Source organism: Diuraphis noxia, unplaced genomic scaffold (assembly GCF_037042655.1).
Source record: "Diuraphis noxia isolate RWA-SAM2 unplaced genomic scaffold, SU_Dnox_SAM2 contig0002, whole genome shotgun sequence".
Lineage (NCBI taxonomy): Eukaryota > Metazoa > Arthropoda > Insecta > Hemiptera > Aphididae > Diuraphis > Diuraphis noxia.
The window spans coordinates 35,253,624-35,276,808 of record NW_028301712.1 but is presented as its reverse complement, the minus strand read 5'-3'; the positions used below and the strand labels follow the sequence as shown (position 1 = coordinate 35,276,808).

The 23,185-nt window shown below is 29.3% G+C and overlaps 1 protein-coding gene across 1 annotated transcript in view; it reads right to left on the bottom strand.

The window, feature by feature from the left end:
• The window catches only part of sog (chordin short gastrulation), a 32,274-nt gene extending 11,326 nt beyond the window's left edge, over positions 1 to 20,948 (bottom strand). Inside the window, exons 1-3 of the mRNA XM_015517640.2 lie at positions 20,332 to 20,948; positions 4,485 to 4,588; positions 786 to 918 (exon numbers count right to left, since the gene is read on the bottom strand). Coding sequence (XP_015373126.2) covers positions 786 to 918; positions 4,485 to 4,588; positions 20,332 to 20,467 — 373 coding nt within the window. The 5' untranslated portion in view covers positions 20,468 to 20,948. The remainder of the gene's footprint in view (positions 1 to 785; positions 919 to 4,484; positions 4,589 to 20,331) is intronic.
• Positions 20,949 to 23,185: the final 2,237 nt, after the last annotated feature.

Sequence of the window (23,185 nt, the reverse complement as noted above, 5' to 3'; positions counted from 1 at the left end):
CACATTATCTGTTTACATGCCAATTAAACAATGCTAATTATACGTTTGTACTTTATAAAACCAATAATATAAGCAGCTCTTTCTTAGTAAATAATTCAAAAATAGATATTATCAATAAACATAATTTTATACTGAAATTTAGAACAAAATGTATTTTGAATGTTGTCATCGAAAATTCAAACTATAGCAAATTGATTTAATTTCAAAACATTTTAGAAATAAATATTATTCTAAAATAAAAATTATAGCAATATTAAACTATGGTATATATTTTGCAGTTGTCTTAAAAAAAAAATAAATAAATATAAGACATGTGTTTGTATGCAATATGTAAAAGTTAAGAAAAAACATAGATTCCTTAACATTTATATTTATTATTATTATATAAATTTAATTAAGAATTTATGTTTGTATTTTGTTCTAATTGGTTGAATCCTAACAAAACAAATCCGTGTAAATCTACATTAATCATATTATTATACTGTTTGTTATTATGTAGTATGTTGTATGACATGATTATTATTATCAACTATATTCTAGTAATTTTTAAGCATTTAAGCGTAACATGTCTTAAGTACTTTAAATTATACGCAAAAGACAGAATAAACAATTTACTATCTGTCGTCTACTATACTATACGATTAATATAACAATCTAAAATAGGTTAACATTAGATCGATGTACTTAACTATTTTCTTTAATGTTGAACCAAATGCCTATAGAATTCCAAATGTATATTATGTGTAAAATATGTTATGACATTAAGTACAAACGAAATATCTTACTGGCATCTTCTCCTGGGCATGATTTGCAACATTTTCCTGGCAATAATATGGGTTCGTCACAATTGGGTTTAGGGCAATCATTTTTTATGTTCCGACATTGAACCCGGCCAATAATTCTTCTTTTCTTCTGAACCTGAATAATGGTAAAATAATAGATAATTAGCGGTTTCAATATTTATTGATATAATTATAGGATGTTGTTTTTATGTACGTATAATGTAAATTATAATTTATACTATGAGTATAATAATATACACAAAACACTTGGAATTTGAATCTCTACACAAAACACATATATATATCATAAAGTAGTAAATTATCGCTATACATACATGACAATAATATTTATAACCCTCCGAAATACACTGACATAAACAGAAAAAATGAAGTGATTCTTAATCGACTCAGAATCGGTCACACGAGACACGAAACTGCCACACGGACATCTTATGGCAAAGACGGATCCAACCCTTTGCCCAACATGCAATACAAACTACTCCATCAAACATATCATCATCCACTGCCCAAACTTCAACGAAGCTAGAAAAGATTTCAACATCCCAGACAACCTGTACGAAGCAATTGGTCCATTTTCAAACTTTCATAGCATAATTTTATACTTTAAAAAAATAGAATTGTACAATAGCATATAATCATTTAATGTAGAAATTAACACATGTAAGCTAATAACCTATGTAGTTGATGCTTAACCAATAAAAAAAAAAAAAAATATTTATAACATGAATAATAAAATTTTTGTTTTGTTTTGTTTGTATCTATCTATATTATACAGTATCAACAAACATACAATATCCTCCTTACTCAAAAAAGGGCGCCTACAAACAAAAAGTTTTATAGTATTTTAGTAGGTAGGGTGTATAATGTATAATATGACATATTAATGTATATAAATGTTATATCACAGTGCATAAAATGTACGGAAAAATAATGATAGGTACCTAATGGTTTTAATTTTTAATAAATTTGAAATTTGAAATTTGAGGGTAATTTTACAATTATAAATTATTATTATTTTTCCAATAATGATATACAGATGTGTTTTCTAAATGCATATTTACAGTCGAATAGTAACGATAAATTATAATTAGGACTAGGAACTTATAGGAATTTGCATGTTTTTGAATAATAATTCAAAATATAGCAAATTAATATAACAATTTGTTTCATAGTATTAGGAGTTTAAAGCAATCGTTTTATTTTGCATATTCAGCTCTTTTTTATCTTACAGTGCATATTTTGTAATTATTATATTTTAAGTTCATATTTTACATATTTTATTTATAAACTAAAAGCAATACGTAACATAGAGGGTTATACACTATATGTATAGTACATTTGAAAATATAACGAAAAATATTAAATCATTAAAACAATATTCATTTATAATTGAAATTTTTGTTTTTTTTTAAAGGCAAATTTAAAGAAAAATAAATTAAAATAATTTATAGTTATAAATAAATATGTTATGTTCGATTATGTAATAACAAAAACAAATAGTTTTAAGAGCATATATTTTGATAATTTTTAAGGGCATAAATTCATGCACATTTTAAAGTTTTTTAGAGCATGAAGTCTCTAGCCATATAATGATAATTTATATAATTCTGAATAGTATAGTATAGTATACTATATATTGGTAGGTAGTATTATAGATTGATTTAATATAGTAGAATTAGGAATTAGGATGCACCAAAAAATTAATATTTTACTAGTTGAAAACTTGAAAATTAAGAAGTTGACGTTTTAGTGTTTTAGTGATGGCTATAGTGTAGTCATGTATATTTATAAAATCAACTGACAACTATATAGGTTGTTATGCCTATACTAATAATTTAAAAAACTTAAAGGATATAAATAGCATTTTTTTTACTTGATGTAGAACACAAGCAAGAAAAAAAAATATATTGTAATAATTTTTTGTTATTAATGTAATAAATTTATAATGTATATAGCATATATCTAAAATCCTATAACTTTAATTATTTTAAATGTATTCCAATGTATTTTGAGTATTAACATCTATTAAATATTACTTATTATTTAGTAATACCTAATAAATCTAGCTACTTGTATAATATGTAAATCGGGTCGTAGCAGTAGAAACACGAAATTCTGGCATAACAGCGCGTATACTGTATTGCCAGCTAATTGTAAACATCTATTAAAACGTACGCGATATATATCGTGCATAAATAAATACATATATATATATATATGTAATAACTTGGGCATATAAAGCATGCAGCGCATGTGCGTGTCATGAGCTTCTTTTTTAAATTAGCGAAATTATCATATCGTAACGGTCGTCGGTAGTTCCTATAAAGTATAATATAGGTATCTTGTGCAGTATACAACTTATATATTATATATACATATATCTGGCACCAACTACCTAGCAGCCACCTGTATTGACCTGTACACATGATACGCCAGCCGACGAAATTAACTAAAATCGATGACTTCATGAAACGCAGACGAACCTTCGTCGCGCGTAGTATACGTAAAGAAGTACCTACAGCGTTTATCCAAGTACACGTCCGCCGTATAATAGCTGCAGTCTTGCGTGCCTACATATTATATAGGATAATATAGGACCTATATCTATATAATACTTGTTATGTATTATTATTGCGTACCTACACCTCGGCGGTTCTTCTTGTGTGTAAGTTTTTTAACGGAATTTTTTTTCTCCCTCTCCCCCTCTGTCCTTATCGTATTTTTTACCGTAAATTTATTTTATGCGCGCGCGATGACAGTCACGACGACGCGCGTGTAATAATGCGCGCGCGTGTGCAATGTGTGTGTGTGTGTGTATATTTTCTTCTTCTTCTTTTTTTTTTTTTTTTGTACATACATCGTCGTCGCCGTCGTTATTCACAAACATCGGCTTTCTATATCGGCGGCGTCGATCGATTGTTCTCCGTCGTCGCGCGACGATGGAATGCGTGAATCCGATCTCATCGATTGTTTGGACGCGCGCGCGACACACACAATAATTGAACGACGGCGGCAGACGCGACCGGATCACGCGATACGCGAGCGCGTGCATAATTAGAATAATCTTTGCCAAGCGGTCCGTCGGACATCCCGAAAAGCGTCTGCCGCCGCCTTTTTTCCTAAATACATATTATACGCCGGGCCCGCCCTTAGGCCCACACAACCTCATTCCTTCACACTCGCTCGCGAAAACAATATAATAATAATAATAATAATATTATAAATTATAATTTATAATTTACACAATATAAATAATACGTACGCACACAAAAGCGGTGACTACGATGACGCCGCTACACCATAATATTAAAGTCACTATATGTGCTGTATAATACATTAATATACGTGTAGGTATACCTTATAATATACATGATATATAGGTGGGTACATTATGTATTCTGCACCGCACCGGTACATATTATTATTATAGACGCAACACGTACACTGACTGTACAAAGGTATTTTTTCCATAATGTAATGAGGGCGAAAATAATAATAAATACCTGGGACTTGGGAGTAACAAAAAAAAAAAATCAGTAGGTATATAGGTGTATGTACGAAAACGTGATTATTTTCATATACAGAGACTTATTCTGGTGACATTATACTATAATATATATACAAACATAAGCGTTGTTATTGATGTTATTATCATTAAACTATTATAAGTATCGCACTAACCTGTACGCATTCGCATTTTATACAGTACATGACACCGAAAGGTGGTCCCAAGTCCGCGAACCAAATTGACCCGATTTCTTTGAGCTGTTTGCCAAACTGACATTCTGAAAATTACGAAAAAAAAGTTGACAAAATCAAATGATAAAATAACATAAATTCTATTGAACAAAGCGATAAGGATTCATTTTCAAATGATTTATTTTGGTGTCGAGTATATTATATAAACAAAATATATAAAGTTAAGCGTTGATCATAAATCATAATTATTACCAACTAATATATACCTAAATATCTCGTTAACTACTACTCTGAATAGAGTCTACTTTGATTTGATTACCAGTAAGATTTACTTAAATTGTACAATAATACAACTGTTAAATTGTATTATTTAAAATGTAACATTTTCCAATACATAATACATGAATATTATATTTGTGGCCAAGCGGACTATTACAGTTAGAGTATTTACAGTTGTCACTTTTTGAAACATAGATATTTGATACTTGATAGCAAAAACCAATTCATACAGCAAATAAAAATTTATAACGGGATTGTCACAAGAATTTTAAAGTACACATCAAATTAAATATTTAAGACTTAAAAAAAAACTTGAAAGAAAATAGGTATATATAATATCATCTATAACATGAAGGTTAGATCTATGACCATGCATAAACCTAGATAGGTACATTTTTTTTTATTTACAGGCTCTCGATGATAAATACTGTATCTATTGTTATGTCTGCTATTTATAATTTATATTCAAAGAAAGAGGTTCTTGATATATTATTATAGAATAAGACTAATAAGGGTCGATAAAATATTGTATCCACTTATAATTAATAAGAGGACGCCTCAATCGCACGTGTTGTCTCCGTCTTACAAGTGCGTAATATAGCAAATTTTATACGCTCATCGTGTTCCAACGTTGCTCCGTTAATTTAAAATTTAGAGTGAATTGACTTTCGTGAAACTTAAAGGTAAATATTAATATTACCTAGGCTATTATCATAGGCGTGTTCAGACTGTGGTGGCCGAGGGGGCACAACAAATTTTGAAACCGTGTGACCTATTTTTTTTTTTAGATATTTTTAGACATCCTTTAAGTTACAAAATTCACAATTATATGAATATTTTTTAATTATGATCAAAAAGTATAACCATTGTCAAAACACTAAAAATACATTTAAAACTAAATTAAAAACAGATGCATAATATTTATAACCATGTTGTGTAGTTATAGAGAATTGATGAACATAATATTATATGACAATGTAGTAATCACTAATTAATAAATTCTCAAATATCAATATAACATGTTCTATTATTTGTATGTAGTAATAAAACAAGATACAAAAACTATAATTAATCAAATCTATAGGTACTGCAGGGTACATACAGTACGACTTTTTTTTTACTCTGGCATTTTGTTTGAAGCACAGTCTGCTGGAGGGGGGCAGTGCCCACCTGGCCCCTCCCGTTAACACGCCCATCATGGTTATCACAGAAGCTTTTTATTATACTTTGATTTTAAAGCGAGTTATGAATATTTTAAGATATACAAACAATTTACAATTTTAAAAATATTCATAACTCGATTTAAAATACATAAATATAAATAATCATGTATACTGCTGAAATTCCATAAATTGTAAATACAAAATAAATTTATATATTTTGTTTCAAATTAATGTACTGTTAATTAAAATATAAGTATGGATTCATGATAAGATTGACTAAGTATTTGTCTGTCAAATTATTGTTTCATCATTAAGTATCTCATCGATATAATAATTATAATTTATTTATACATTTATATTTTATGTGTGAATCGCGGAAAAAAAGTCCCGACGTAAAACGCCATCTTTAACAATATAGACTTGATTTTAATAATTGTTACCTTTTATTTGTATACCTAACGATTAGCAGTCTTCGAACAAATACTGATGATCATTTCGATATAATTGATATAATAACAATAAATATAATAATAATCGATATAATGATAAAATGTTGTAATACATTTTATACAGTATACAGTATACACTACAATACAAAGTACAACTATATAGAACTAAATAAGAAAACGTATTTCGGTAAATTTTTTACTTAACTTTTTGCCAGGGATTTTTTTTCCATATACCTTCATATGTAACTACATTGTAAAATATGCCACCCGTAGTTTGGTATACCCATATCAAAAAAGTAAATTGCATTTTTTAAACAAATACATTTACTTCAAAAAAATTGAATTAAGAATAAAATCTAGTCATCTTTCGTTTAAGATGATTGTAATATTTAGTTTTTAATATTAATTTAATTTAATTTTCTGATTTTGGATTTTGAGCGGAGCGAGGAATGTATTGATTTTACCATGATGTGTTTTTTTTAGTGTCTATCATCACACTTCGGGGAAGTAAAAACGCTTCGATTTTCGTTTTCATTACCTTATTAGATCAGATATATTATCAGATCAATATTTTTTTAAATAATCGAGATAAACTAACTAAAAATTATGGAAAAAACGGGAAATTTTACGCACAATCAGTTTTCGACAAAATTGATTTTGGTTTTTTATGTAACTTAAAAACAAATATCAATAAAATTTTATTGGTTCGGTCAAAAAGCTGCAAAATGTTAGCTTCAAAAGGGTTCCAACATATTTTTTCAATAGCAGTTGAAAAATATTAAAAATACATATAGGCACATTTTTTTTTTATAAGCATTTAAATTTCAAATTTTGACTAAATAGTAAATACGTAAAAATTACGGCAAAGATTTTTCTTTTTAAAACTAAGATTTGAAAATTTAATTCAAGATTCTTTAGAAGTTTGTCTACCTTCATAAATGAAAAAAAAATGTCCACCGGAAAGTCAAATGTTTTTAATAAGTATAAATAATAAGTAATAATAATCTATAACATATATCCTAGACTGCAGATAAACCGTTTCCGCTCAGAATCGTTTTTCGTATACAATGATATAATATCATTGAATTCAAATTTAATTCCATCCATTACAGTAACCCACTTGTAACCTACTGTACAGCACAGCAATATCCACTTTCCCGCTATTTTTTTTTTTTAAATTCAATTTTCTAGAAATAAATGCATTTGTTTCTTTGTTTCAAAAATGTGTGTATTTTAGCTTACATAGTTGGACGAGTGACATGTTTCAAGTTTTCGTGAATATATAGTTCGATTCTGTATATTTTTAAATATAAAAAAATATATGTTCAGGTTATAAATCAAAATGTTATACATATTAATCGATTCACGATGTTATATAGTCAAATAGTATAGATATTATTATGGTACAATACATATATTATTATACAATATAATATATCATAATATATTAATATACACTGATGGCATTTATAGTTTTAGTTTACTAAACATTTTATAATGTAATTATAACCTAATTACCTAAATGTTATGAATGAATAATTCTATGACTTTCTATTTCTATAAACCTCTTATTAAATCACATTTTTGATGTATAAATATATAATATTGTATTTGTATTAAAATCTAATTAGATAAATGTTTTTAAAATATTTCATATTTACGTGTCCAAAAATAAAAAGTATATAAAATATTTCATATTTACATGATCAAAAATAAAAAGTACAGTTTTAGTTAGTCACCAAATAAGAGGTATATAGTATTATAATTTATTGGTCAAACTTTTGTTTATTTTTTCTTAGAAAACAATGTTAACGTATAATATTTTAATTATTAAAAATATCTTATTATACCAAAACATATAAAAAAATTCCCACACCCCTCAGTCAACCCTATAAATACGCCCCTAGATCTTGCAGTCTGGACAAAAAGAAACACAAACAGTTTCATCGCTACGGCTTTATATAAATACCATTATTCGATGACTCCTTAGTTAAATTTTTTTTTTCAATCCAGTTATGCCTACTTTTGTACAGAGTATCCAATTAAATCAAACTAGGTACCTACATTAATTAAAAACATAATTTATTACAATAATATAACTTACAATCTATTGTGTGGCGGCCGTAACGAGTAATAAATTATGTATTATACTAATGGCATCTGCTACTGAAGTTTTAAAAGAGATCAATAAAAAATAAATGTATACAACATATATGCATCAAAAACGTACAAAGGTTGCAGCATAGTTTATGTTACACTGTTGTCTGTTATATTAGTATTGCTACATCTACCCTGGCTATCCTGCAGACGAATAGTTTAGGATAGTAATAATTCAATTTTTTTAGTTAGAAAACGAAGTGTTTATACTTACGTTAAATATACCTATATTACCCAATATATTTATACCTTAAATTACAAAACATTATTAATTTTTAAGTTTAAAGTATAAATAAATATATATATATATAAATATAAATGTCAATTAATATTATTAATAAACCTAACCTAACCGAATATAATAGAAAATTGAGTAAAGCAACTCAAAAACTATTAACAGCTATCCACCCACTACCCACAACTATACGTCTAAACATTTATACTTATTTTATCATATATTTTAATATATAACCAGTATTATATAAGTAGAATAATATTATGTTTTTATTGAAAATAATGTAACTACCAACTGCTACAATTATATAGTACTTATATTTAATAATACCTAAAAAGTAATGTGCTAAGACATAATTGATTTTCTACTAAATACAGCTCTAAAAACAAAAACCACCCACAATCCTTGAAAGTTAATTGGAATAGTGGCTTTACATAGGTAGTGACGTAGTGAGCATTATATCATAATCTGGGAATCACAATGATATTTAATACACACAACTATTATGTATAAACTCAAGAAACGACCTTAGTTATATGAAACATTATCAAAATAATATGTGAAATTAAGTTTGGCTATTATTTAGATATAATATACTTTTAAAAAATATACTAATTATTTATTTAAATATAAAATTTAAAAGTAAGTACTCATATATTACATTTATTGATTAAAACTATAAAACATTTTTTTAATTAATCTTCTTTTGAAATTCGTTAGTCAGCTCGATTTTAATTATTGGGAGATCAAAAGTCTAAGTAATTATAATTAGGGTTCGAGGATTATTGCACACAAATTGTAGGAAATATGCATGCACAATATTGCACATATGCACTTAAAATAACCAAAAAATACTCAAAAATATGCAACTGAATATTTTTTTTAATGGTGATTAAGCAATTTGATTTATTATAAGTTATAAGTTTATAATAAATCAAAAAATTACACTATTAACATTTATATTACTGTGTATGTTCGCTTTCCCTAGTTGCCCTATCATGACTCGTTCTATGATTAGGTATATTAATACCGATTCATGAAAGTAAAATAAATAATAATATTATCCTTTAAAATAAATTTACTTAACAATCTTAAATGGGAACTGTGTAAATATGCTATGAATAACCATTAAATTCCCAATAGTTATGAAATATGCGATTTTCTCGAAAAAACGGCGAAATATCCAAAAGTATGCAATTAAAATTTTTGTATTTCAATCCGTTATAAATAGAAACAAAATTATATCTTACTTAGACTTTTCTGCAGTCATTATTAAATAATAAGCAAATGCAACAGCCAACAAGTGTCCTGAACCCTAATTATAATACAATATAATTTCAAGCCATGAGGCACATACCACTGGTATACATAAGTAGACACATAATGGATTTAAGGTGTTCAATAAATTTGGAAATGCTTTAATTACTGTTTGTATATTTGCACTGCCTTACATTTCTTAGGAAAAATATTTAATCATTTCATAAATAATTATATCATAATATCGTTTATCAGTTCTAATTAGTCTAATGAACGTTTCCAAACTTTTAAACACTCTTTTTATGATATGACGTAAGCATGTGTATTGTATCATTTTTTACTAATTTTGAGATTTTATTCAAAATATATTTTAACCTAAGTTAAGTATACTTAACATTACTACATTATGCATAACATATTATTACACTTCACACATAAATCATTATTAAATAATCATTAAGAATGAAAGTATTGTAATTTGTATTATAGAAATAAGTTAAATAACAGTTATAAATTATAATCCCATTATAATTTATAACCTCATCAATCATAAATATTAAGATGTACCTATAGGTAAAGTATATTTTACACATGAGAATTATAATAGTAGAAATATCAATTCATCATTTTAAACGAAAAATTAATATATAATTTAGATTTTTAGCAATTAGTAGTAGGTACATGAATTTAAAATTCAAAATTATCTTGATTATTCTTAAGAGGACGCTACACCCGCATACGTTGTCTCCGTCTTACAAGTGCGTAACATTGCAAATTTTATGCTCAGCAGATCACATTTAGCTCCGTTAGTTTAAAATTTAGAGTAAATTGACCTCTTACAAAAATTAAAGGTAACATTATTATCGAGGGCATGACGTAGGCTTTTTATTATATTTTAATTTTAAAGTGAGTTATGTGTATTTTAAAATTTTAAATTGTTTGTATATCTTAAAATGCACATAACTCACTTTAAAATTAAAATATAATAAAAAGCCTACGTCATGCCCTTGATAATAATGCTACCTTTAATTTTTGTAAGAAGTCAATTTACTCTTAATTTTAAACTAACGGAGCTCAACCTGATCTTCTGAGCATATAATTTGCTATGTTACGCACTTGTAAGACGGAGACAACATATGCGGGTGTAGCGTGCGTCCTCATAAGGCTCATTTCCGCAAGTCGCGTACATACAAACAAATTGAATCATATTCGTATCTACTTTATACGAAATATTTTGTGTAATTGGTATTGACCCTGTAGAAAATGTGTTACTCTATTATGTTCTGAACATTTATAAAGCTATTGAAATTGTTTAAATGATAATTGATAACATATATTTGTTCAAAACTTCTAATATAACACATAAAACAAAATTTGGAACGTCATGATTTATTTGTAGGGAAACTGGTCCATATCATAATAATTACTTTAATACTAAGGACTAAGGTGCACAAATTCTACAAGTCAACAATATAAACAATTTATTAAGAGACTTTTAAGTGACCCAAATTTGTTATCACCGACACTTGTTTAATTAATAATTATCTACCATGTAAATATTTTTAACCGATATTAATAGGATATATTTTATCAGCTCATACTTACTAGAACTTTTAATAATTATTTTACTATTATCCAACGATAAAACAGTATCTTAATTTTTATCTATTTATTATTTTTAGAATGTTATTATTTACTGGCAGTTTTCTGCAAACGTTCACTAAACACAACAATTCACAGATACGTTTATAGACAAAATAATAAGTTTCACTTTGAACTTTAAAATTATAAAATAATTCAACAACAAACACTTTTTGGAATATTCTTCTCGATCAAATAAATTATTATAATTTAAAACTATTATAAAGTAGGTACCTATTTATCAACTATTAAGTATTAAATCATATAATATGATAACATTATAGTAATGTTTTGGTCCAGTTGAATAGATTAGGCAAAACAATGTGGATGCAACATACAAACGCATAGGTAATATGGCGATGGCTTACATTCGATATATTAAGCTCCCTCTCTCACTTGAATTAAATCATTTCACGATATTTTCACGTGTTCAGATTGTCATAAATCAATCATATACCATTTTTTAATCCTATTTTCTACATATTAATTTAATCACACCATACCTATAGGAAGGTAAGTATAATTACGTCACTGTATTCAAGATTAATAATAATAATGCTAAATGACAAACTGTTATTTTAAAATATTGTAGATTGAAATTTTACATAATACCAATATAAAGGGTCATCATATAATGACCAATGTATGACATCACTTGGTTAGCGCTTAGGGGAACGTAGGGGAATGGCGGCCAGTGGGTAATATCGGTCAGTGACATATCTCATGAAATATAATAGCTAAAATTTAGATTTTCACGTTATTTGATAAATGTTGTTTTAAAATTATAAGCACAATTTTTTTCACAAAAAGTTTGTTATCACTTTCGATCTAATGTTTTTAAAAATTGAAAATCGTCTGAAGGTAAGAGCTTTAATTTTTTTTTTCTACATCAATGGTTTTATTTACCTCTAAATATTAGGAGGATTGCAATTATGTGATCATGATTCACCTAAATAGTACCTATGGTTTTTAAGTTGGTTTATTTGGTTTAATATTTCAAAAAAACTATTAAAGTGGTATTACCGGCCAAATGTGATGTGGTAATGACATAATATGGTATATGTTGTTTACCTCCTAATATATTTTATATATTTTGTTTAATTGTTTATAATATATTATATAATCTGATATACTAAATGCAATAATTAAAAGAATTTTAATTGAAATAAATTAGAAGTTTATTCACTTTTCATTTCACTACCTAGGATATTTTTTTCATACTTTTAAAATTTATAAATACGAAAATTAATTAAACATTTCTTATGCACTTTAGTAATTCTTAATATTGATAAATATCTCTGTACTGAAGACATCATATTTTTACAATAATTCCCCTACTTTCCCTACTAGTAAGACGCTTGTCTACTTATAAACATTATACCGTATGTATACCTACAATTATATTATAAATGGCAGTTGTACATCCGAGCTACAGTGATTGCCGGTACTATACTACTACATATTATTTATGAATCCGGTACCCATAGGTTTATAAATTATAATAATATGATTCCTGTAAATTTCAGGCTCGAAAGTAGTAAAATGTTGGCACAAAAAGAAACCAGAACACGGCAGAGTTTGAATGAAGAAGTAATAAATAAATGCTAAACGATTCAGAACATAAGGAATAAAATATACCTAACTAAAGCCCAATTTTTCAATCTCAATTCACCCCTGATCCATCCCTAGATAAAACCCGCCTCTGACAAGGTATAATAATCGTATATACGTTGACGATTTTTAGTATTATCCTATAAGTTATACAACATGTACAATGTACATGGCAAATTTATTATCGTCGGTTAATTTATGTATTGGCAGCATATTATGTTACCATGTATTTTGGTGAAGTAAAATTCGTTAAAAGTATATAATAACGTAAAAATGAAGAGAATACCGAACTTGGTACAAAAGACAATACTATACTATGGGAAAATAATAGGACAATATAGGTTAAGTCGTTAAACGATAGAAGCTTACGCCAGATGTCCGTAGTATTCCGATGTCTTGAACTCGAAAATAGTTCATATAATAATAACTAATATACCAGTGATTGTAAACAGAACATCTTTTAAAAATAATTTGTCATTATTATAAGTATATTTTTGCATCACAACAATAATTATTTGAGTGTATAACTTAATATTTTTTTAATATTATAGTACATGGCATGTACGCCCGGCAAGCAATAAAACCGACGAAAAAGATGGTTAAAGATCAAAATATTTATAACTTTTGCGCTCAGAAATTAGATTTTAACGAGCAAGATTTTGATATTTTTACATACAGAGAACGGGTAACTAAAATTATTGATCCTGCAGTTGTATTGTATAGGTTGGTTGATTCAAACGGTGCAACTATTCTCCAGCTGAATATTATTTTATTGTCTATTACTCTATACAATATAATATTATCATAGAATACAAATACGTATATACAGGTACACAATGCATGGGGCTTGCGGTATACCGCGTATACGGTTTAAACTGTTTAAAGTAATGACCATCCCCGAAATGAAATCTAGAATAATAGCCAGAGACTGTGTACAGGTATATAATATTATAATATAGTATATTATATTAAATTAATAATAGCTTTAAAACACAAAATACGCCAGTCGGGATAACCAAGGCGGTCGACTGTTTGTATAAAATACAATAATGCAAAAATTGATTTCGTCCGCTGACCAACAGGCAACAGCACACAAAAGAGAAGAATATAATTTATGAGTAGGTAATGCTATCATCATAATAATTTAGTAGGTATAATATGATGCGGAGATTAACTGTTCGCGTACCTACAAACAATATTTAGGAATTTGCCGCCCAAGAAAATAAAAAAACCACCAAATCATTCATAAAAAAAAATGTACCTATTGGTTTTAAAAAATAATTTTTATGATAAAATGCGATTTAATTTCCGCGTATTTACTTCATAACTTTACGTAAGTGTTTAAAAATGAAAATGGAAAAAATTCAAAAATTTTTTTCGATCGTGATTTGTGAGTTCATGTAAATTATAATATTGTAATTGAAGGCGAAGTTCAGATCGCTTTTAATTTTTAGTACGGATAATGTATTTATGTTAATACATGTTATAATATTATAATTACTGGTAACAAATTACAAAATAAAATATTATTTATAGGAAATAATTAAATAGGATGTAGATAATCGCAGGATTAAAAAAATTACATTTTAGCTCCCACTAAATACAGCCTGCAGACTGCAGTATAATACGTCTATATATATAGACATATGTATTAATTTGTTACACTATTTTGTAAATTTTATATTCTGAGCAGAGCGAGGAATGTATTGGTTTTACAATGATGTTTATTTTTTTTTTTTATTCTGTAAACACTTTTTCTCCCTCTAAACTAGCTCAAAAATATCAAGTGTAGCATCTTTTCTGAAAGGTAATGTTCTTGAGATATTTTATCAATTTTTGAGCTAATATTTATGGACATTTAAATTTTGGTAGTTTTTTTGTTGTAATTCGGTTAAAAACATTAGTAAAAACTTGAAATTTGGGTCGTTTACTTATACTAGCCTTACCTAGACATGGTAAAATTTTCAAAACATTTGAGCGACTTTTTAAATTTATGATTTCAATATTTTTAATAATCTATAATATATCCTTAACAGATAAACCGTCTCAACTCAGAATCGTTTTTCGTATACAATGATACATCATTGGATTCAGATTTAATTTCATCCATTACAGTAACCCATTTGTAACCTACTGTACGTCTGTACAGCAGAGCGACATCCACGAATTTCCCGCTTTTTATATTTTCATTTAATTCTTTGCAGGTTTCGTTACTTTGTGAGTGCCTAACTTTCATTATTCAGGAAAAAAAAATTATTACTTTATAACGTTAATGTCTATTTTTATTCATCTCAACGACGATGGGTGTATTTTATACTAATGATTATTATCGTTGGAGTTCTTATTGTTCAGTGGATAATATATTGTATATTATAGTGTATGCCGCCACCAGCCGGCTATGACGTGAAACAGATTGGCGCCGGCCGGTGACTGGAAAACGACGACGACGGCGGCGGCGGCGACGTCAACGTTTACCCGCCGTTTTTATGCACGCAACAGCGTCTTCGTTCATTTCTTATTTGGTATGACCGGTTATACACACACGCATGCACTACATATTATAATATTATTATATTATATTAAATTGTATTTATATCATTATGAATTAAAACATTCGGTCAAATCGAGTGGGAAAAATAGCACCTCATATTATAATGGTAATATGATGTCGTATATTTAAACCTTAAACGGCGTGTCGTACACGATAATAACGATTTGTTGTTATTATAATTGGTTATGCATGTCTGGATTTTTATCTCACACTTATTATTTTATATCCTCATATAAAAGCGAATAATTTATTATTATTTGACAATTGTATACGGCTCAGTGAACTTTAAAACATCATCGTTATAATAAAAAAGAAAATCGTTGCTCGTGTATGTGTGCGAGTAAAATTTTGGCATTGTACAATAATATTACGTATGTTTGACGACCGGTAACTTAATGGAGTTAATACGATGCCATTGACAAAATCGAATTCACGGGCAGGCCATCCGGAGACCGGAAGATATTGGCCACTGGCGCTTCGCTTGTACTGCACCGTTGAATGGTTCAAAAAGACGTTCATTGTATTATTTATGAATGCATAACATGATGCATAATAGATTATATATCGTGTGTACTGGTACCAGCAATAGTGGTGAAAGGGATAATGGTTATTCCTCCGAAAATTCCATAACGGGAGAGCTTTTGTGTTACATAATAATGTGATAAAAGCATAATATATAAATTTTGTGTTTTTACTTTTTAGCACTCGTTGGGACGATTGAGAATAGAATGATATAGACATAGTATCATACACAATAATCATTATGTAAACACAATATTATGTTGTTGTAGTTATATTGAATCTCCAAGTAAAATACCTTCCTAATCCGCTTGTTCATCGGTATCATTATTATTATTGAATCTAAATCATCGGGAAAAATCGCGAGTTATAAAACTCTTAATAGATACAGTAACCAATGCTCGAATTTTGGGGGGAGGTGCAGGGGGGCTGAAGCTCCCCTACTATTTTAATTTCTTTTTTGCACACCCCTACTATTTTTTTTTACTTAAACGGATGGTACAAACTAATGTCCGAAATAATTTTTAATAAAATATGGATTTTTAATTAATGTCAATTATATAAAAAAAATTTACTATTTTTCATATCAAAATTATTTTTGATGTTATAGTTTAATAATGTATTACATATTTTCTACACGGTTTAAGATATACGGTTTAATATCTACAACCGTGCTTTTCTATGGTCCACAGAATAAATATGGTGCACAAATACAAATGTGTGATGGTACTATCTAAAAACATCGTAAGTATTCAAAATGTACGCAAAGTGGGTGGTGGGAAGGGGGGTTGGGGGGGAAGCCCTACACCGGTTTGTGTTGATTAAATGTGCACTTGGAACACAGTTTTTAAATCGTTGGATTCAACTCCTCTAATTAATTTTTCCCAATTCAAGCACTGACAGTAACTATAGTAGATACTTCAAACAATTTATTAGTGCTAATGCAAAAATAATAATTTTTATGATTTTAAATTGCATGTTTTTCAGTCTATTAAATAATTATTATTAGCTATTCAAATACTAAGCCTTTAAAAACACTATACAGGCATAAATTAGTTAATAAAATTAACAGTAATTACTACTTATCATCAAGTAGTAGCTCAAATACATTAGTGATGAGTTGAAAATGTTTACGCTGAAATAAATTATCTATTCCAATTACTATTTATTATTTACGCTGCAGAGAATAATGCATAATATGACGAATGGATTACAAATACGACCAATGTTGGTTACGTATGAAAAACTAATAATATAAAAGTTTCAATTGTTTGATTCAGTGGCATTATATTTACGGAAGGAGACCAAGAGGTCTAGACTCCTTCCAATTATAGGCCTAAAACGATGTTAATTCCTTATAAAAAAAAATACGGGGTTATTAAAATGATCACAAATGTAACCCAGAGTTATATGTTTGTAAAATTATGTGGACCCCGTAAAAAATATTAAATACGCCAATGCCACTGGTCTGATTATTATATAAAATATTAATTGTAAAAATTGAATACAACATTGCTTTAATGCTACACAGTACACACGACAACACAAGTATACAATTAAAATCGTCTCGGTCGAGTATTTATTCGGAATGTACGCCAAATTGGTTCAAACATATTTGTGGGATACCCTATGAAATATATGTTGTAGGTGCAAAATGCGTATCGAAGTCGTTGGCCACGTCTAGACGCCCAATGCACGATGGATGTGTATAATTGTGTGATTACTTGGCAGTTTTACGAGACTACGGTGTGTCCTTAAATATAATGTATGTATAATACAATATTAATGATTATATATATATACTAATATTTAAATGTATATAAACTATAAAGTGCAAGCCAGAGCGATTTATTATTTTTGGATGAATATTAGTGGAGGGAAGTTGCTAACTTGATTACAGATGTTTAATGTTTACTGTACGCTTGAGTTAAATTAATTAAAATATATTTACTACCTAATAACTAGTTTGCAATCGTTTAAATAAGAGAAATATTTATTTTTGACAAATTCAAAATTACTTACATTTGATTGTAAGGATTCTGTAATATTTTATGATACCTCGATGACTTGAAATTTGATATCTTAAATTATTTTATTATTTTTAAAACTGTTAAATATTTTGATTGATATAAATTAAAACTATTTAAAACATTGTTAATATTCACATATGACTAATAAATTAATAAAATTTAAAATTAATGCATTATAATATAATAGAATTGTGAAAACATGTGATTATACTGGTATGCAAAAGGTACTTTCCAAATTTATTTATTTACGTATAGTATTATTGGAGACTTGGAGTAATGCTGTATACAACTATTTAGTCACTATTATATGAATTATTAGTTATTACCTTTATAATAAAAACATAAGAATAGGATAATTCTCTGATTTATTTCATATCATATACCCAAGTTATTTCAGTCCTTCCAATTAAGACACACGAACACAACATAAAAATATCAACATTAGATATAGAACACTAAAAATTATTAAAAAAAAAAAAATTTAATTTAAATAAAATATACTTAACAGTAAGTTTTTCAATTACCTAACTAAATACACTAACCTAATTACGTTTTACTAGTTTTCGTATCCTGTGGAATGGACCATATACTACATACCTAAAGATGTACTTATCATTGATAAATATTAATAATATTATTACTATTTAATGGATCACAAAGATAAAAAATTAGCTAGTAATATTATTAGTCTAAATTAAAAATTGAAAATTTTTTAAAAATAATTAATCTATTCTACTCGTTCCAAAAAACAATCTTTTTATTTTTTATTTTTAAATTTGAACAATATTCATAATGCATAGATACCATTCATATGTCAAACAATATTTTGAAAATTATATTATCTTTACGGCTTTAAATAATGCTAAGTAAATATTATATTTAGTCTGAAGTTTTAATCTATCAAAATGCACCATCGCGTGCTCTTCCGCAGTCTGAATAAAATATTTCGCTAAACGATTTATGTATACGTTTGGGCACATTTCTAGCCGAAGGCCGTTACGCGTAGCTAAAAAACTACAATTCAAGAAACGTTTTAACTGTCAATAGATACCATAAAAATAATAGTTGTAAATAAAAGATAGCGCGTTTAGTTAGTAGATATAAACGTTTTGAGAAATCCATAATTCTCACGATCACAATAAAAGGCTACGCAGATCAACTCTAACATAAAAGTAGGTGTTCTATAAGATGTGGTGCGTACGTAAAGCATAAAGAATAATATAATAGCATAAAAATTCTGGAGAGCACGGGTTATGGACGTGTGCACATGTGTGACTCGAGGATAACATCGCGTGGAATACAATGCACCGTGTGAGCACGAAATGCATTTATAGAGAAAACTCTTTTAAACTCTTATTAAAATAAATACATAATATTATTATGTATACAATTACGACAAGCGAGACGGTCGTGATGATACTGCAGCAAAGACTGATCCACCGAGGACGAGTAGAGAAAAGACGTTAATAGAGGTAAACAGACAAATATTGTTTTTATAACATCGTACTACATAATATAATTAATATATCGGTAAAATATGTGGTTCACGGATGTACAAATATAAACTTCATAATAATATTATACGCGTTAATGCGTTATATTATATACCTATAGTAAACATCGAGAACTCACGCTGATAATAAACGCTAAAAATAAAATCGGAACGAATAAATTGCGATAGCCCTGGGGACGACGAGGGAGGCGCATATTTGTAAAAATGCCAAAAATTCGGTTTACGAAAACAACGGCCGGCTCTCTTATCATCGAGCAGCGGCGCGTGTCGAGTAAAAGTAAAAGGCGGGAAACAAAATATGCACTTGTAATACGTTACATGCGTAACACAGTGCAGAATATTATAATTATTTATTTAGGTATTATGTATTGTTTTATTTTATTTAGGGGAATTGGCCACAGAGAGAGAGAAAGAGGTATAGTACCTGTCACCCTGTACGGTTTCTTGGGCAAAGCGTTGTCTTCGATCAGAGGCGATTGTTTCCGAGCTGCTAGCGCGGTGGTCGCCAAAGTCGTCATTACAACACATAACACGGCGACGATACACTTGCGGACGGCCATCACGACAGTACCGTGACACGCGGAAGCTCAAAGCTGTGGACAAGCGTGTAGCGAGGTGTATAACAGAACTATATTTTATTTTAATTATTTCAATTAATCGGTTTAATAAAAGTACGCGCTGTCAGCTGCACGGTCGGGAACGCACGTCACGTCGTCGGGGGTGGACAAAAACATAATAGTATAATTATTATATCACATACGTAGCCGGCTGTAAACCGTTCGTGAATAATTTACGGCGGAAAATAGTGACAGAATGGTAAAGGTGTTTGAAAAATATACGACAGTGTCGTAGTATACAATAATAATAATAAATAATGATAATAGTAATAAATAGTATTAATATTACGAACACGCGGCCTCGCGCGCGGAAACTTTGGCCGCGGCGACGGGAGTCGGACGGCGCGGCGAAAACGCAACACTTCGTAACACGTGCGAGACGAACGCGTACGGATGGCACACTGTTGAGTGCCGACAGTCGCCGTAGCGCAACACACGTACTATACCATAATACACAACTACAACAGCGCGTTTATTATGGTGTGCACGGCGGCGGCGACGGCGGCTGCGGTACATGTATTATAATACGCGCACTCGCACACACCGGCTGCTGCCGCCGCCGGGTGGTGCAGACGGCGGCCGTCACGCGGGGCCATTTATATTTCTACCCGTCGTCGACGCCAGCCGCCACCGCCGCCGCGCCGCCGCCGTTGACGTCGTCGCCAGAACGACGAGCCCAGCGGCCGCCGGCGGCGGTGGCGGCGGCGGCGAGAAAAACGTGGGCCGCGGGATTTGACGCCACAGCGGCGGCGGTGTACTAATATTATTTACTAGCGACGATTAATTATCGGCCTCGGTCGCGCACGCGCGCGCCAACGACCATCGGCACTGCCACCGCCGCCGTCTGAAACAATACACACGCGAGGAGACACCACCTTTGCCGATCCCCTGGCGCCCGTTTATGTGCAGCATTGCGTATTGCCTTCGACCGGACTGGCGGACTGACGACTATTGTTGACGGTTCTTCTCGTCGGCGATACGGCGTGACGTCTTGCAACAGTGGCGTAATCACGTGATGGAGGGGACCTGCAGTCTGCAGGGTGCTCAAGCACTATCTCACGCCGCCACTGCAGCTGACGTCAAATCCCGTGGTTCGCATTTTAAGCTCATAATCATTAATTCGGATCGCCCCTTTTGAGGGAGGTATTAGTCGAGCGTGAGAGCGCGCGCGCGCGACCTGATCCCACTTCGAATACACAACAATATAAGCACTGCCTCCCGGGACAACCCCCGACGTCCCTGCCGTCCGCCACTTTGGAGAAAAGTATTTATTAGACATTTTTATTTTCTATTTTGTATTTTTATTTTGTACGTGCCTTATTGTTTTAAGCAATGGCGTTATATTAATGTCGCTCAATGTCAACAAATAACAATCAACATAATATTTGGATATAATAACCTATATACAGTCGCATATATAATATAAACACTGTAATATTATATGACAATATATTATATAGATTTGAGGATAACGTGGCAAATCAAAGGCGGTCCAACGGTGCAGCCTCTGCAGCCATGTGCTGCACCTGACATTTCAACCGCCGAGTTTTTTTTTTTATTGGCTTTCATTACAATAACTTATAAGTTATAATTTTAAAAGTTTTTAAACATAAACTATTGGTATAATAAGTAAAATAAAATAAAATTAAGGTTCCTAATAATGAAATTGAAAGAAGTTTGCATATGTACATATTATGTGTGTGGTATGGAAGTGTAAGTGTTAAAATGGTATAATATGTATTTATGTTTTTAATGTATAAGTATTATTAAATAGATCAAAAGTGTTGCACCTCAAGTAAAATTATAGGAACGCTTAATTTTGAACACGATTGTCTACTAGTAGATAATCGTAGAGTTCAAATATGTAGGTACAGGTGTACTACCTAAACGGTTTAGGCTAAACCTAACTAATTTGTCATTTCATAATTTTAATTAGGTATAATATAATATTTATTAGGTATTGTAACACTTAAGGAAAAATTAACTTACAGTATTATTTAATGTTGACAATGTTTTATTTTTATCATAAATTTAACTATAATCACACCGCTTGTATTTATTATTTACACACACAAGAATTGAGATATTAAAAATAATAGAAGTCATGTCATATTTTATATATTGGTATTTAATATTTAAAACAACAGAAGTTGCAAAGCACAATAAAACTTCTAGGTAGAAAAACTCAAATTTTTTAAAAAATTTATTTGGAAATTTAAATTATTTTGATATTGTTACACGGTGAAAATGTTTAAGTCTAACTGCAAAACAAGACATAGAAATATCTAATAAATTATCATTACCTTGGTAGATAACTTATACAGTGACTATACTTGAGTTAATATTACTAAATTTATTATTTATGTGCACATACTATATTGTGAATATATAATAATTTATTTATGGTATAAAGCATATCATTGTAAATACCTACTTAACACCTAAGTATTCATTTATTATATAATAAATAGAAAATAAATTATACCATTGAGCTTGTAATATATACATATATACATACATATATATATATTGAAATAATATTTATATATAAGATAGGTTGAGCAAACTTAAGTACTAAAATACAACGACGGAGTTAATGCTTATAATTTACAAACTATTTAACATAATATCTGCAGCTACCTATATCTGACAGTGTAGAAA